The sequence below is a fragment of the Chelonoidis abingdonii genome, chromosome 22, assembly GCF_003597395.2.
Source record: "Chelonoidis abingdonii isolate Lonesome George chromosome 22, CheloAbing_2.0, whole genome shotgun sequence".
NCBI lineage: Eukaryota > Metazoa > Chordata > Testudines > Testudinidae > Chelonoidis > Chelonoidis abingdonii.
This window is the reverse complement of record NC_133790.1, coordinates 31,569,605-31,586,090: the sequence shown is the minus strand read 5'-3', so window position 1 is coordinate 31,586,090 and position 16,486 is coordinate 31,569,605. Positions and strand designations below refer to the sequence as shown.

The window sequence follows — 16,486 nt, the reverse complement described above, 5'->3', positions numbered from 1 at the left end:
AGTTCAGTCTTTGAAGGGACCATTTAGGGAGATTGGGATTGGTCCTGCTTTGAGCAGGGGGGTTGGACTAGATACCTCCTGAGGTCCCTTCCAACCTTGATATTCTATGAATATGATGGTGTGACAATAGTGGAACTGTTCTTAATGTTTCCTCTGAATAGTGTGTGGGTGCCTCAGTTTCCCCAATGCATTAAAAGTATTCAGTGTGTATAAATGGCTGACAATCTGTCTCCTAGCAACAATTGGCCAGGGCCCTTTCCCCCTTGCAAGGGAATAGCTAAAGGTAAACAAAGAGATCAGGTGACCTCCTGGGCCAGGAAGGAGACAAAGGCCAGAAAGGAGGAGCTGGAGGGGTTTCAGTTTGGAGCTGGCTGGGGACGGGAAGTGAGGGAAGACGGGTTGTTTGGCTCACTGGGCCCCAGAATGGACCTGGCTGAGAGATCCCGTTCTCTGTACCTACAAGCTCTATTTTGGACCGTGTTCCTGTCATCTAAGAAACCTCTCTTTACGACTGGCTGAGAGTCAAGTCTGACTGTGAAGTGGGGGTGCAGGACCCGGTGGCTTCCCCAGGACCCCGCCTGGGTGGGCTTGCTATGGGAAGCACATGGAGGGGCAGAGGATGCTGAATGCTCCAAGGAGAGACCCAGGAGGTGAAAACGTGTGAGCTTCTTGTCCTGGAGACAGTCTGCTCCAAGGGAGAGGAGGCTCCCCAAAGTCCTGCCTGGCTTTGTGGGGAGCAGTTCCAGGGCATCGCCCGGGGACTCCATGACAGATGGAAACCACTTCAAGCCAGGGGTGCTCTTTAGGTGTGGGGTGCTGGGCATAGCCTGGAGTCTGCGGGGAGTTTTAGCAGGAGGTGCTGTGGGTTTCAACCTGTGGCCCAGTTAACATATTGTGGGCCACATATGCAGCCCACAATGATCAATAGATTGGGAACCACTAACCCCTGCTAGTGCCAGCCCATCAGACATCAGCGGGGGTGCAGGCCCCTCTCCAGCCTGATGGGGAGTGGGCTGGGGGGCAGAATCTAAACAGCCAGAACCGCCCCCCATGGCCCTGGGGACCTCAGCAAGTCTGAGTCCTCTTGCCAAGCGCTGCTCAACTGGGCCCCGATACCATGTCCCATCCCGCAACTCCCATCTCCTCCTTGAACCCCTTGGGGCAGGCAGCTGCCTGCCCCCAGCTGCCCCATAAGCGCGGAGCAGACCAGGGGAGAGGCCCCCACGTTCCCCAGATGAGGGGCTGCAAATCCTGGATCTCTGGGCTCCAGTAGGGGATTTGGGGCCCCTCCCCCAAGGGTACGGGGGGGGTTGGTCTGTGGCTGGAGGGACCTGTCCGGCCCCTTCCCTCCTGCAGCTCCGCTAAGGGCCCCCCGAGGGCGCTATAGCTCGGCGGACGCTCTAGCCCTCGCTGACCGCGGACTCGTCTCCTGCCCCGGCGCTTCCGCTCGTAGTCCGGAGCTGGCGGGTCGGGAGCCCGGTGGAAGCACGGCGGCAGGGAGGCCTCGGAAGCGCCGGCGGAGCCACTGGGAGCTCGGCGGCCCTCGGCGGACCCTGGGGCCGGGCGAAGAGGGGGTCGGCGGGCCCGGCGGGCGGGAGTGGGGGGGAGCGCCCGGGCCCTGGGGCGGAGGGAGCCGTAGGGACCCTCGGGCCGCGGGAAGGGGAAAGCTCCGGTGGGGCGTTCTCGGGCGCGGGTAAAACAGAGGGTCGTGGGGACCCTCGGCGGGGGGAGCTCGGCGGGGCCCGCGGGCCGGCGGGCGGAGTGGAGGAAGCGCGGCGGGAGGCCCTGGCGGGGGGGAGCTGGGGACCCTCGGGGCCGGGCGGGGAGGGGAGCTCTGGTGGGGACCTCGGGCGGGGGGGGAGCTCGCGGGCGGCCGGGGAAGGGGAGGGGAGCGCGCGGGCCCTGGGGCGGGGGCTCGCGGATGGGCCTCGCGGCGGGAGGGAAAGCGCGGCGGGGCCCTGGGCGGGGGCGAGATGGACAAGTTTTCTCTCTCCAGGTGGCCGGGGGGCGCGATGTGTGTTGGGACCGGGCCCCTTAGGACAGTGTTGGGGCGCTGCTCGGGGGCGGGGCTGTTCTCGCTGCCCCTTCCCCAGCCAGTGGAAGGAGGCTCCGTGTGCGGGTTGCTGTTTTGGCCGGGGATGGGGGGTGCTGGCTGAGCGAACCCCCAAGAGCAGAGACAAGGAATGGGGTGAGGTGGTGGTTCTCACCCCCATCCCCTCTGCTGACGATGATTTTATCTGCAGCCTCCACGCGTGTCTTTCTATCTGTCCCATGAAGAGCTCAGCACGAGGACCCCGAAGAGCTAACCGTGCCATTTTAGTTGTGATGTGCCCAAGCGCTGGGGGAACAGACCTCTCCCAGCAATTAGGTCAAGCAACTGGGCTGAGTTTGGTTACATCTGAGGCTGTTCCTTGGGGGCAGTGAGACAGAGGGATTTGAATGAGGACAGGGACTGGCTTGCCAAAGCAAAGGGAGTTCATGTATAAGGCATGGCATGGAAAACAATACAGAGATGACTGGGGGGGAAAAGCAGACAAACAAATGAGGCATTGACACATCCTTGGGGGTGGGGATATGATGAGCCTAGGTGGGTTAAGCAGACGAGGCAGAGTGCTGGAGGGCCTCAGAAGTGAGCAGGGGAGGTTTGACAGTGAAAGGACTCAGCGACGAGTTGTAGTGACTAGGATAGGGAGGAAGGGGTTGGATTACCCTCCCACTGGTGTCGCTCTGACAGTAGCTCCAGTTTGTTCCAAAGGAACTGAGGAAGTCCCCTTTGGAGACCAGCTATTTTTGTATTCCTCTCCTGCTCCACAGCCTGTGAAATAAGAAATGTCGTCTGATTCGAGCAAGAAGAGGAAACCCAAGGTCATCCGCACTGACGGGGCCCCGCAGGAGAGCAAGCGGAGCAGGGCTGACCCTGACCAGGTGGGGTGGGACAATTGTAAGCCTGTGCAATTCTGCATGCAGATCAGACGCCTGCAGGGCTGCAGAAGTACAAGAGTCTGTCCTTCAGCTCACGGCTTTGTTCTAAAAGCTCTTGACATCAGAAAAATATCACCCACCCTGTGTGTACGCTGTATTATAAGGATGAGCTTTTCAAAAGCACTCAGGGTTGGCCTTACACTACCCTTACTGAAGTCAATGGGAATTTTAGCAACAATCGCCAGTAGCAGTCGCCAGCGTCCTGAGGAAAAAATGGTTTATGACCCTGGGAGCCATAGTTTGCACCTTGTGCTCTCTGGGCAATTTTCTTGCTATATCACAAGTTTGCACTGGCCCCCAAAAAGATCTTGGGGTGTTTTAAGAGGCCCTGAAAAGATTGAGGGGGGTTGGTGTGGGTGGCAACTAAACTGGAGCCTAGTGCTAATGAACTGTCTTCCATCCTGTCTGATACTGAAAGAACTTTACTCACTGCTCTTTTTCCTCTCTTGATTGTCAAACTACGTGGGGTTGGAACCAATACTGGTCTCTGATGACAGTGTAAGAGACACTCTTAGCTCGCTAGACTTTGAGATCCCTGGTGGAGTTTGCCACACCAGCAATTAGTCAGATCTTCTCAGGATGCATAAAGCTGCTTTAAACTTGGAATGGAGGGAGTGTGGATTTGAGAGACTCCGGGTTGGGGCTTTTCAGAAGAGGGCGTGGGGAGTGTTAAGTGCTGCTCTGTATTTCTGGCTCTTTGCAGGATGTGAAGTATTACAGTGAAGAGGTGGAGGTGGAACTCCGAGATCCCAGCAAAGACTATGAACTCTACAAGCAAACCTGCCAGGAACTTCAGAGGCTCATGGCAGAAATTCAGGATCTGAAGAGCAAAGGCAGCAGAGACAGTGTAAAAAGAAGCCCCTAGAGTTGTTTCCCCTGAGCATTTTTAAATACCTTTCTGCTGCTCCAGGAAAGCAGTGGGTTTGAAATCCACATGGCATCCTAGCAAGATGCACAAAGGGGGAAGGCACTTATTACAGTCTCAGCAAAACCAAATGACATATGAGGACTGAATAGCTCAGGACACCGGTGTGGGGACAGGAGAGAATCCTGCCCAGGTTATTGATTACCCCAGCCTGATGCCTGTTTGGGGGCCTGTGTGAAGCAAGTTCCTGCTAGGCAGGTGTTCACATAGCAGGCTGACTCTAATGACCGTTGTTTAGAGAGCGAAGAGCATGGACCTTAACTCACCTCTTGCCCCCACAGGATGGCCACATCAGCTCAGAGATGAGACATACTCTTAGGGAAAGCTGGCACTGCAGCTGCCTGTGCTGTGGCTGAGAAGAGGACTTCAGCCAGGGCTGTCAGGCTAGCAGCTGTCACTACACCTAATACAATGGGAAGAAGGGTGCAAGGCATTGACTGAAGTCTGTGTGCTTCCAGGGTAGGGTAGATCCACTGGTAATAGTCAAGCTTGTTTGATGATTGAACCAAACACACTTGGTCTCTGAAAGGTTTAAATCCCAGTGAAGGGTGTCATGAAACCGGCCCCCTGAGCAAAAAAGAGCCCTGTATTGAGCCCACGAGGAATCTTGTGATTCCGATCCCTTCCTGGACTAAGGAAAGAGTGTGGAGAGAAAACCTACATGTCTGTTTCCAGTGAGCCTGGAAATGTGTGGCACCTTAGGAAGTTCTAGAGATATTAACGAGTGTTTCACCTTTGAGAATTATCTCATAGGTTCCAAAGCCAGAAGGGACAGTTGTGATCATCCCATCTGCCCACCTGTATAACAGGGTGAATACCTGTTTCAAAATAATTCCTAGAGCAGAGCTTCCTGAAAAACATCCAATCTGGATTTTAAAATTGTCAGTGATCCACCTGACCCTTGGTAAATTGTTCCATTAGTTTATTACTCTCACTGCCAAAAATGTGCATCTTATTTCCAGGGTCTGCAGATCCCTGCTTGTTCTAGTTACTTCTCCTGTGCACAGTAACAGTGTCTCTGCAGTGGCAATTTACTCAATTAACAGTTACTAGTGAGTAAACTTCCTTACCCCAGCTCTCCTTCCGCCTTGTCAGGCTGTTGCAATAGAAGAGCGTCGGATCCAGAGCTGCATGCACTTCATGACCCTGAAGAAACTCAACCGTTTGGCTCATATTCGACTGAAGAAGGGGAGAGATCAGACCCATGAGGTACTGTGGAGGCCAGAGATTGAAAGAAATGCTACCTGGAATGGCAGAGGGGTTAGGGATCTTCTGGAATGGCAGAGGGAGAGGGGGTGTTACTGTCTGGTACCTTAGTGCACCCTGGATTAGATCCAAGTGGTCTCTGAGTTAGAGGCTTACAGGGAAACTCCACTGAAGTGAAGCAGATAATCTAATAATTAGAATGAATGAAGAAGCAGCAGCACCTCTTAATGTCTCGGACATGATTTAACGGTCAAGAAGCTGCTATTGATCTGATGTGCAGCAGGACTGAGAAGAAAACAGTGCCTCACTCTTGTGTAGAACTTTGCACCCCTAGATCTCAAAGCACTTTACAAAGGAGGTGTATCGTTTTCTCCATTGTACAGGGAGGAGAATTGACTGGCCCAAGGTTACCCAGCCAAGCTGGCTATAGGCCCCAGGGCTCTTGGTACAATCAGACCATTCACGGGTCTGGGTGGGAGATAAAGACACAGGGATGAGTGTTCCTGAAAAAAATTGACTTAAGTTCTTATCAAGTAAATACCCGCGTAGTGAGCTAAGAAGCTGTGTTGTTGCTAATCGCTGCAGCCTCTTCCCCACAACTTGGCGTGGCCTGTCCCTTGCTTCAGCCATGAATCCTTTTTTTTTATTTTTAATGTGAAGAATCAAGTTGCTTATTCAGATTGCAGATTTCTGCAGGGATCAAAATCCTCTCTAGGTATTTCTGATTCACCTATTACCATAGCGCCAGTAATTGTCATCTTGATAGTATATCAGTGTAGAAGTAACTGGTAAATCCCAAACACTGTGTTTAAGATAAACCCTTATTAATTACTCATAAACCTCCAAGTGAGCTGAATTGATACCACTGAACTCCTTAGAACAGGGATCCACAAACTGGTGTGCGGCCAGCCCCCAGAGAGGGCAGGGAGGAAGTGCCACCCAACTCCGCTGCTGGCCTTGGCTGCCAGCCCAGCCTCTGCCCCGTTATTCCTGTCTGTGTTCCGCCCCTCCCAGAACCACAGTCCCTCTTCCGGCCCCGCTCCCAGTGGTTGTGTGTGGTGGGGGGGAGATGCAGACAGGTAAGGGGGGGCGTGAGGTAAAAAGTTTGGGGACCACTGCCTTAGAACCTTCTCAGACTGGCTAGCTCCTGGAACCCTACATACCTGCATGCTTGCTCTAACCCAGTCAATGGTGTCCCATTTGCAACACTTTTTTGCAGTGAGTAGTGGCCGCAGGAATGAAAAGCCTTAGCAGTGTCCTTATAGCAGGCACATAATGTTACAAAGCCAGCTTCTCTTCTGATCTGGCAGCTTTTGTTTGCAATAGTTATAGATTCAGAAAGAACCACTGTGGTCATTTGGTCTGACCTATCTAACACAGACTAGAGAATTAATTCTTTGAACTGGAGCAGATCTTTTAGAAGAACATCCAATTTGATTTGGTTCTCACCTTGCATACCCTGATCTCCCCACTAGTAATGAGCTCAAGGCCATTTTGTACAGGCTGGTGGTGGGGTGCCAACATATGTCCATGATATCTCCTGGGTTTCACCATGACCATTCCCTAATATCTGCCATCTCCAAATGGCAGCCCTTGGTCCTTGCCATCTGTTAGGCACGTTGCTCTATTAATTCCGGATTTATCTGCACTGTGATTTTTACACTCACCTGCTCACATTCTCCTTTCAGGCAAAGCAGAAAGTAGATGCCTATCACCTGCAACTCCAGAACCTGTTGTATGAGGTGATGCATCTGCAGAAGGAGATCACCAAATGCCTGGAGTTTAAGTGAGTACAGCAAAACAGAAGGAGGCTGTAACTTGAGTTGCATGTGTCAGATACAAAGGGACTTAGGGAGCTTGTCATGCCTAGAGTCACAAGGAGACCCTAGCTCCAGTCTGTGAAAGATCATAAGAATCCTGAATGTAGCCATACTAGGGCTGAGACTCTGGCATGTGATCTGGATATCCTGGAGGTTCCTTGGGAGAGTGGAAGGAGACTGGTCTGTAGGGAAGAGTCAGGACAGTCAGGATAAATACTCTGAAGGTTTTTGATAGGAATCATGCTGGTTAAGGAAGTTTTCTTTGGATTAGTCTCTACAGTGCTTAACTGAACTGCATCAGTGTAGTATTCCAGAGGCTGCACCTTCCACAGTCACATCTCTGAGCTGATACAAAGTGAGACTGCCCCTCGGCTGACTCCTCAGTAAATCCCAGGAGACACAGCCAGGCAGGGAACATGTGCCGCCAACACGCAGGAAAGGAATGGCCATGTTCAAATTTGAACTGTTGCCATTTTGCTCTCTGGAACTGTAGTAATGCATGTTGCAAAGTAGGTCTCATAATTGGGAAACAGTGAATGCTGAGGTTGTGAGATTGCTGGTAATGGTTCAGCTCTGCACTGGGATTCCCAGCCTCCCCCAGACTCATCTTTCCTCCATCTCTGCAGGTCAAAACATGAGGAGATTGATCTAGTGAGCGTGGATGAATTTTACAAAGAGGCTCCTCCAGAAATCAGCAAACCTGACATCACCCTCAATGAGCCCCACCAACAGACCCTGGCGCGCCTCGACTGGGAACTGGAGCAGCGCAAAAGGTAAGCCAGCGGGCCACCATTCAGATCAGTCCTGTCTCTATCTGGCACCAAGCGTTTGCTGGTGTATACATCATAGCCCAGGGACATGCTCTTTGAAAATAACCAAACGGTACAGTAACAAAAAAGAGAGGCTACACAGTCAGTTTAAGCTAGTTACTAAAGGACAAATGGCAGATCTCTTTGTAACTCACAGACAGGCCTGTCTCTCAGAACTGTTTCTACTGTACAGTAGTTTGTTTTATTCCGAACGGTGTCTTGATCCTGTTTCTCAGTTCAGGGAGTCTTCTCTCACGTGACTAATGAAAGGGGACTGGAACTATGCCCCAGTCTCTTCCCAGAAGAACAGCACCCATTGTTTTACAGAAGTGGGCTGTGAAGAGTGTAATTCTGCATTTTAAAAGCATAAGAGCTCCCTGGATCAAACAAGGAAGGGGAGGTGTATATTATGAGGGATATAACTCTGATGTCATTGATTCAGGCAGCCTCATATAGAGCCATGCTTTTTAATAGGGCCACTTGACTTCATTGTCTCTGGAAGCTGATTCTTGTCGCAAGGAGTGGGCCAGCAATGCGACCATGGTGGCAGTACTTAGATCTGATCAGCTGTGTGCCTGTGAAATCCAGTGTCCACAAGACTGGCTGTGGAATTGACATGCAATCCTGTACTAGATGGGGGAGTCTTAGTCTTTTTAGTGCAGTTGATCATGCGGCACACAGACACATGAAACTCGGCCTGTCATGAAGAGCTTCTGGCAAGTCCATGGCTGTGAATTTGTGCTAGTTGAACCACAAGGTGGTGGTGAGAGCACGCAATTCTTTGTCCGTTGCTGTTTTCCAAGGGGTCATCATTAACGGGCTTAGCCATCACCAGTCTGAAATCATCCATCAGTAACCTCAGAAGGAGCATCCTGCCAAAGGATTGCTTTAGTGCCCCACTGAAAATGTCTGCACATTGGAAACCGTCTTTAAAAAGCAAAGAAAGCTAGAGTGAGGTTTCTCCACAGACGTGAGTGGAAGGTGTGGTTAAATCACTAGTCACTTGTGCAAATCCTAGCCCTAGTGCCTACAGTGTTCATGGTTGCGTCCCCTCGCTTGGCAACTCTAATTTGTGGAGTGTAGTCTCTTGAACTAGCTTAAAAGTAGGTTTTATTTCTGAGAATTCTGACTGGAAGCTTTGTGGTTTTTCCATTTCTGCCATTCTCCAGCCAGTCACACCCTCCCATAACATCAGGTGATATTTATGACCATGCTGCTTAGCTAAAGCTGTATTTCTAAGTGAGGGCCTGTGTAAAACTGGCATTGTGGGGTTCCGTGTTTCTCAGTGGTTCCATTCCAAACAGCCTTAGCCTTTCTGTCAAAACTGTTTTTCTGATGGAAAATGGGGTTTTCCACAAAACAGAATTTTTCACAGAACGGCTCTGCTTTCCATGGGAAACCTCCATTTGTTTGGGGTGAAAGACTGAATGCTCAAAAGCTGAAATATTTTGATTCTGAAATGCTACTGCAGTGTGCAGTGGGAGCTGTAGTTTGGCTGCCTCATTCTTCTCTATGGGCCAGGCTCCCCAGCTGGACTTCATCTGCTGTGATGCAAAACTGCTATGATACATGCCATCCCTCTTCAAGAGTGGAGACCATGGTACATCCTGGGACATGCAGACCAATCAAGGAGCCTGTTTCAAGCAGAATGGTAGCAATGGACACCCAAAGTACAACTCCTTTCAGACCCTGCAGTGGCATTTCCAAATCAAAATATTTTGATTTTCAGGCGTTCTGATTTTTGCTGAAAAGAATCACAGGGGCGAAAGAACCGTTTTCTGATCAGCAATTGTCCCCAGTTCACAAATTAAAGGTGGTGAGAGGGGTTTCAGCTCTTGGGCTCTGAGAGTCAAGCTGGTCTCTCTCTCATTTATCAGAGCCAGTAGTAAAGGTCCTTTAGGCCAAATAGTGATATGTGAAACCTCATTGTCCTCCATGGGTTTGCACAGCTATTATTGATAGGCACTTAATAAAAATTAAAAAAACAAAACACTTCTGATGACAGCACCTGATGGAGAAGACTTTCCTGTAGCTGTTTTAGCTCTGCAGGGCTAACAGACCCAATAAAGCACCATGAATGTGCTTTGTCACTAAAGTCAGCAGTTGAGATGCTAATATGGGATCTGATCTGGGGAGTAAGGAGAGGCCATTCATATGTCGTCATTACTTCGAGTAGAAGAGCACTTGGAATATGTTGCTGTGTTTACTAAATGGCACATTTACTCTCCAAGTTTCTCTAGTTTCTCCTCAGTTTTATTTTCATAGATTCCAAAGCCAGAAGGGACCAGCTAGTCTGGAATGGAGTTGGGCTGCTTCCACAGGCAACCCAAATCTGAGAAGTTCTATGCAGAGATCCCACCTCAACAGTTCTCTCTTAACAGATTCACACTCTCTTGAACTCTCTTCAGAGTTCTTTTCAACTTTCCCAGTTTTCCAGCTCTGCTAAGTTTCTTGCTGTTTGTCTTGCCTTTCCCTTGGATTTTTAACGAACTCTTCATTTATCACATCACTTCAGAGGCGACAGCAAGGTCAGATGCTGATCGAAATAGGCTCTGAAGCTGACTTCAAAGCATAGAGTGAGCTATCTTGGTTCAGGAGCCCCTGACGGTGGAATCAGGAGCTCTGGATCCTGAGGTTTAGAAATGCACCAACAGGAAGCAGAGATTCTGGTCTGACATCTGTCTCCTTTGTGAACGCAGTGCTGTAAATGAGCTTCTTTTGTGCAGGCTGGCGGAGAAGTATAAGGAGTGTCTAGCCAACAAGGAGAAGATCCTGAAGGAGATAGAAGTGAAGAAGGAATATCTGAGCAGCCTCCAGCCCCGGCTCAACAGCATCATGCAGGTACTTCCTGAGCTTAACTCAGCACTCCTCTTTGCCTGGGAGACTGGCTGCTTGCAGTGAGAGTCTGTGTGTTTCCTGCTAGGTGGATCAGAGCCCCTTTGTGCTGGCCCTCGCCTGTCTGCCCTCTAATCCTCAGTGGTTGGGAGGTAGATAGTGTGGGGACAGGCTGTCTGAATCCACAGAAAGGGAGGTTCAGAGCACTGAGAGCATGGGGACTGAGGCAGTTCCAACACCTCCGAACAATTTCCTGCTCCTTTACCTGCGCTTCCAGATCCTCACAGGGCAAGGATTTCCTGTGCAATCTCATTGTGCAGCGGCCCCTGCCGAGGTGCTGGCAGAAGACTCGTTAGATGAGACCTTCCATGGAGAGCAGTTGTAGCTTCCTCCCCTTGCATCAGACTTGACTGAGAAGAGTGGGTGAAGGAAGTGCGTTCTCTCCTGTCTACAGAGCCATTAGTCCTCCCCCGGTTACCTCTGGTGGCTGCTGCTGAACACCCCAAGGATCGTCTCTGTCCAGAGGGTTGTGTATGCTCCTGGCACAGGTTCCAGGTCTCCTGCACTGCAGCATAGAGCACAAACCACTTGGTAACTGGGCTGGTGTGCAAACAATCCCAGTGCTAATGGTGCATGTGTGATTTGTGTCCTGCCAGGCCTCCCTCCCTGTCCAAGAGTATCTCTTCATGCCTTTCGACCAGGCACACAAGCAGTATGAGACGGCTAGACACTTGCCACCACCTCTCTATGTTCTCTTTGTCCAAGCCAATGCCTATGGTCAGGCCTGTGGTGAGTATCAATGCTGGGGGAGTGGGGGTAAGGCGGTTGAGACCGCCTTCATCTGTGTCATTGAAAGCTGTGATCTGAGGGGAGCGGGGAGTCCATCCCCCATGGACCAAATTTCACAGCTGCCTGCAGAAAACCCTGCTGCTGCAAGACTCGTGGATGACTCTGCTTCATCCGATCCACTCTGCCTCTGCTGCTTCTGCACACCTTGTGTAGCTCCTCCACTGCTGCTCTTGGAGCCCGCTTGGGAGCCAGTCTGACGAAGCAGCATCATTTGAGAACCTAATTCATTTGGCTGCTGCAGCTGAATCCCTCCCACACTCCTCTGTTGAGAACTCTTTTCAAATCTCTGCCCCCTCGATCCTTGGTGGCCCACTCAAGGTGATCAGGGATTGTGGGCACTGCTGCAGTGACGGCTTTAAAGTCAGAAGCCCAACTCAGATATGCCACGTCAACAGCCCCCACAGTATGGCATTGGCACTTGGCACTCCTGCCTGTTGGGCTGTCGTGATCCAGGACCATTTGGAAAGGGCTGTCGAAGACCATGTCTGCACTGTTGGGACAACAGCAGCATAGCTATGTTGGTGGAGCTAAGCAGCCATACCCCCGTGATGGAAGGGGTGTTTCCATTGGTGTCAGCCCTCCAGCACCCCAAGCAATGGAAGCATTCTTCTGTCAACCTAGCTGTGTCTGCACCTGGGGTTAGGTCAACATAGCTATGGTGCTCAGAGGGCTGGGTTTTTCGCACGCCGAATGATGTAGCAGCCTGGCCCAAGCCTTACTGCTTGCTGAGTACGGCTTGGGAGATCAGCTCCTGCGTCGTTTCCTCTAGTGGGACAAAGCCTGTAACTTGTCAGGGAGAAGTGGTCCAGGGTAGAGCCTTGAAATTGACATGACTCCCATCCCTTGTGTGGCTCGTGTGCAGTAAGGAGGTGATCCAACCCCTCAGTTTACGAGGAGAGGCTGAGGGAACTGGGTTATTTAGTCTGCAGAAGAGAAGAATGAGGGGGGATTTGATAGCAGCCTTCAACTACCTGAAAGGGGGTTCCAAAGAGGATGGATCCAGACTGTTCTCAGAGATAGCAGATGACAGAACAAGGAGCAATGGTCTCAAGTTGCAGTGGGGGAGGCTTAGGTTGGACACTAGGAAACACTATTTCACTAGAGGGTGGTGAAGCACTGGAATGGGTTTCCTAGGGAGGTGGTGGAATCTCCTTCCTTAGAGGTTTTTGAGGTCAGACTTGACAAAGCCCTGGCTGGGATGATTTAGTTGGGGATTGGTCCTGCTTTGAGCGGGCGGTTGGACTAGATACCTCCTGAGGTCCCTTCCAACCCTAATATTCTGTGATTCTAAGTCCTCTGTCAAAGCATATGGGTTGGCAGCTCCCAGGAGAGGCCAGGCGAATGTCCTTGCTGACTGTGCCTCAGTGTGCTCCTTTAACTTCATCTGCCAGTCAAGGGGCCCCCTTCCTTGCCCAGCAAATTCACTGTCCCTGAGACTTGTTTAACTGTCATCAGCTTCTCAACACACACAGCCAGGGGATAGCACTTCTTTTCATCACTCTTCGTCTCCCTTCTACCCCTCTCTCCCTCCCCTCCTTTTCCGGCCCACCCCATTAGTTAACCTGAAACCCTCCTCACAGGCAGGATGAGTACCTTTCTTTCCTTGCATCTGAGACCTGCCAGAAGCCTCCTTTGTAGCAGAAGGTGGTGGTTTTTAAAATAGCCAAATCCCTGCTCCCGAGTTTAGAGCTTCCTACAGCCCAGACAGGGCACAGCGTAGAACCCCAGTGTGTGGCCCTCTCTAATTTTCTGTGCACTGCTTGGATACTGCGGTGATGGGCACCCTGAAAACCCCTAAGCCAATCACACAGCTGAGCTCCTGGGGCTGAGACTGTAGGGATTGCCAGGCTAGATTGGACCCAAGGCCAATCTACTCCAGTGTCCTGTCTCTGAGAGTGGCCAGCACCAGGTGCTTCAGGGGAAGGCATAAGAAGCCTGCAGTAGCAGATGTGGGATAATGGCCCCCATATTAAGTCTCAACCTGATCTCTAATAGTTATGTCCTGAAGCACCCAAAACTATCATTAATATAACTGGATATTCTTGTTATCCGTATACATGACCAGTCCTTTCTTCCTTGTCAACTGTCTGTAATGGGCCACTCTCTTCAAAAGTTATTTTTCCTCCCTTGGTATCCTGCCGTTAATTGATTTATCTCATTAGACTGACCTCGCACTTGGTAAAGCAATCCCCATCCTTTAATGTATTTGCACCTGCTTCTGTATTTTTCACTTCAAGCATCTGATGAAGTGGGTTCTAGCCCATGAAAGCTTATGCCCAAATACATTTGTTAGTCTCTAAGGTGCCACAAGGACTCCTCGTTGTCCTTTTTTAGACTCTTGCCAAGTTCTTGGCCTCAACAACTTCAGTGGCAGTGAGTTCCATAGTCTTAATTAAATGTTGTGTGAGAAAGGATGTCCTTTGATCAGCTTTGAGTTGTTCTTTTTACTCACTCCTTCCAATGGCTGACATGCAGGGATGTATATGCCAAATGCTGCTGACCAGCTTTCCTCTCTCTCTTCTTGGGATGTCTCAATTGAGGCTCCTCAGCCCAGTTGCGGTTACCTGCTACAGCGATGAGCCTGGTAAAAATGCCTTGGTGGGTGTTGCATTACACAAAATCCATTAAAAGCAGGATCACAACCCATCTGGCATTTTGCCCCCATCTAGGGGATACCTGCATCTGGGGAATGGGGCATATCGATGGAGGGTAATGTGAAACAATAATCGGAGTGGGAAATTTGTGATCCTCCTCATGCACAATGTCACTAGAGTGTCTGGGTGTTGTTACTGCTGTAGAGAGGTGCACAAAGCATTGGATGGGAGGGTGATCTCACCACGGCTCTGGAGAATGCTTACAAACAAAATGTCTTGCACTGTGCCACTGAGATGCAAATGATGCTGCAGGTTCAGATCAACTGCCCACTAGGCACTGAACCTGCCTGTTGCGAGTGGGGAAGAGGCTACAGAATAACTTGACTAACTCCTTGGCATCCTTGCTTCCAAGCCTGATGCCTCTCTAGGTGGCCGGCAGCAGCAACCTTCCCTTTAACTGCCTGGCTTCCTACCTCAAGATGTGATGAATGGTGCTTTGCCCTCCACAGATAAGAAGTTGGCTGTGGCAATCGAAGGGAGTGTGGAAGAAGCCAAAGCCCTCTATAAGCCACCAGAGGACTCCCAAGGTAAATTATAACTTGGTATCCCCACCTGCCTGTCTTGGCCCAGCCTGGGGGCTGAAAGCTGGTACTGGGGGTGGGGAGTAGTGGAAGGACCTGAGGAGCAGTGGTGTTCTTGGGCAGGGCTTAACTCGCTCTGTAGCTTCAATAGCCCTGGCTCCTCCCTCACACTGGACTCACCCTCCTGGAGAGGCAGGCTGCCGAGTGTTAGTAAGAGTCCCTCCAGCACTGCCCAGTGGCACACGGGGGTCTCGGTACTGTAGAGGCTGTAAAGGGGCCAAAAGGCAAGTAACGTAGCAAGGGCCTCAGCTGTGCTGAGTGCCCCTTTGTGGGGCACCAGTATCTCCCCAGGCAGTGCTGGGGCAGTGGGTCCCTGGGGCATGTGGTGCCAGGGTACCTCCTGGCCACCGCGATGTTTGGACAGTCTCTCAAATGGATCCCTGCGCGTGGCTCTTGCTTATCCCTCTGTTTGCATGTGCAGATGACGAGAGTGATTCTGATGCTGAAGAGGAGCAGACCACGGTAAGGGACTAGCACAGCTCCAATATTGAAATTCTAGGCTCTACTCTCGCCTCATGTGGGTGAACGCACTTTTGTTTCTGCCAGTGAAGCATTGGATAGTGCTTAAGAGTGGGGGGTTGAGTCTCTTCCCTGCTCTGCCGCTGATCCAATGTGTGACCTTGAGCAAGTCACTTCTCCTCTGGGCCTCAACGTGAAATAGGACCGACAATGCCATCTGTCACAGATCCACAGGGTCTAGTTCAGGGGTGACCAGCCTGAGCCTGAGAAGGAGCCAGAATTTACCACTGTACATTGCCAAAGAGCCACAGTAATACATCAGCATCAGCTCCCCTACCCTGCTCCCCACGCCTCCTACCCACCGGCCTGCCGATCAGCTGTTTCGTGGCGAGCAGGAGGCTCAGGGCGGGGGAAGAGTGAGGCCACGGCAGGCTCGGGGGATGGGGGCAGGAAGGGGAGGAGTGGAGGCAGAGCCAGAGGTTGAGCAGTGAGCACCCCCTGGCACATTGGAAAGTTGGCACCTGTAGCTCCAGCCCTGGAGTCGGTGTCTAGACAAGGAGCCGCAAATTAACCTCTGAAGAGCCGCATGTGATTCTGGAGCCCCAGGTTGGCCACCCCATGCCCAGCCTGTAACCAATCCCTTGGGAGTGACCCCTTTAGTGCACTGGGCCCCAGGGACTTACACTGTGCTCCTAGAGTATCTGCAGTGCCGCTCGGCAGCCTTTCCAAACACAGGTAACGATTTCTTAGTCTCCTGGCCTCCAGAATCGAAAAGTCCTTCGGTTAGCATGGAGCAGGACGGGCTGTGGAAAACCTCATTTATATCATTGATTTTAATCAGCTTTTCCATTTGTACTTCAGGGATTTTTACGCAGAAAAGTATAACTTTATTGGTTGATCTAACCATTAAAACATGTTGATTTACAACTAAATAGAGCCTGTGCATTAGATTTGGTATCTTTTTGTTATCTTGGGGGATAAACTGTAACTATATACATTTATTTAAGTAATTATATACCTTAATAGTTTCAAATTCTTGTTAATTGTACATGTTTAGTATGTTAGAAAAAGGAGAATGACATATTGCTTATTTTCTAGCTAATTCGCTTTTTGCTCCTGGTTTGTGTCAAACTTCATTAGGATGGTAACAGGAATTGAATTAAACACACAGAACAGCAATATAAGATTTATTTTTATTATACAAACCAACTTTTAAATGTTTTGGATACATAAACTTCTATCAAAACATGTTTCACATTTACAACTCAATAGGGATTAATCGTAGTCTGTGAATTACTTGATTATTTCAGGTCAGCCTGGAAAAATTTTCCAACATGCTGATAGGAAAGCAACGGGAGCTTAAGTT

The 16,486-nt window shown here is 50.6% G+C and overlaps 1 protein-coding gene across 3 annotated transcripts in view; it reads left to right on the top strand.

The window, feature by feature from the left end:
- Positions 1 to 1,414: 1,414 nt before the first annotated feature.
- THOC5 (THO complex subunit 5) overlaps positions 1,415 to 16,486 on the top strand; it is a 28,755-nt gene continuing 13,683 nt past the window's right edge. The window contains exons 1-10 of one of the 3 annotated variants that reach the window (XM_032764626.2): positions 1,415 to 1,479; positions 2,815 to 2,925; positions 3,686 to 3,829; positions 5,003 to 5,116; positions 6,802 to 6,899; positions 7,560 to 7,706; positions 10,469 to 10,583; positions 11,234 to 11,366; positions 14,530 to 14,607; positions 15,083 to 15,123. In XM_032764626.2, coding sequence (XP_032620517.1) covers positions 2,830 to 2,925; positions 3,686 to 3,829; positions 5,003 to 5,116; positions 6,802 to 6,899; positions 7,560 to 7,706; positions 10,469 to 10,583; positions 11,234 to 11,366; positions 14,530 to 14,607; positions 15,083 to 15,123 — 966 coding nt within the window. In that variant the 5' untranslated portion in view covers positions 1,415 to 1,479; positions 2,815 to 2,829. Of the gene's footprint in view, positions 1,480 to 2,285; positions 2,363 to 2,813; positions 2,926 to 3,685; positions 3,830 to 4,982; positions 5,117 to 6,801; positions 6,900 to 7,559; positions 7,707 to 10,468; positions 10,584 to 11,233; positions 11,367 to 14,529; positions 14,608 to 15,082; positions 15,124 to 16,486 lie in introns of those variants that run through there. The other 2 variants (XM_032764625.2, XM_032764629.2) reach the window with 2 other exon arrangements.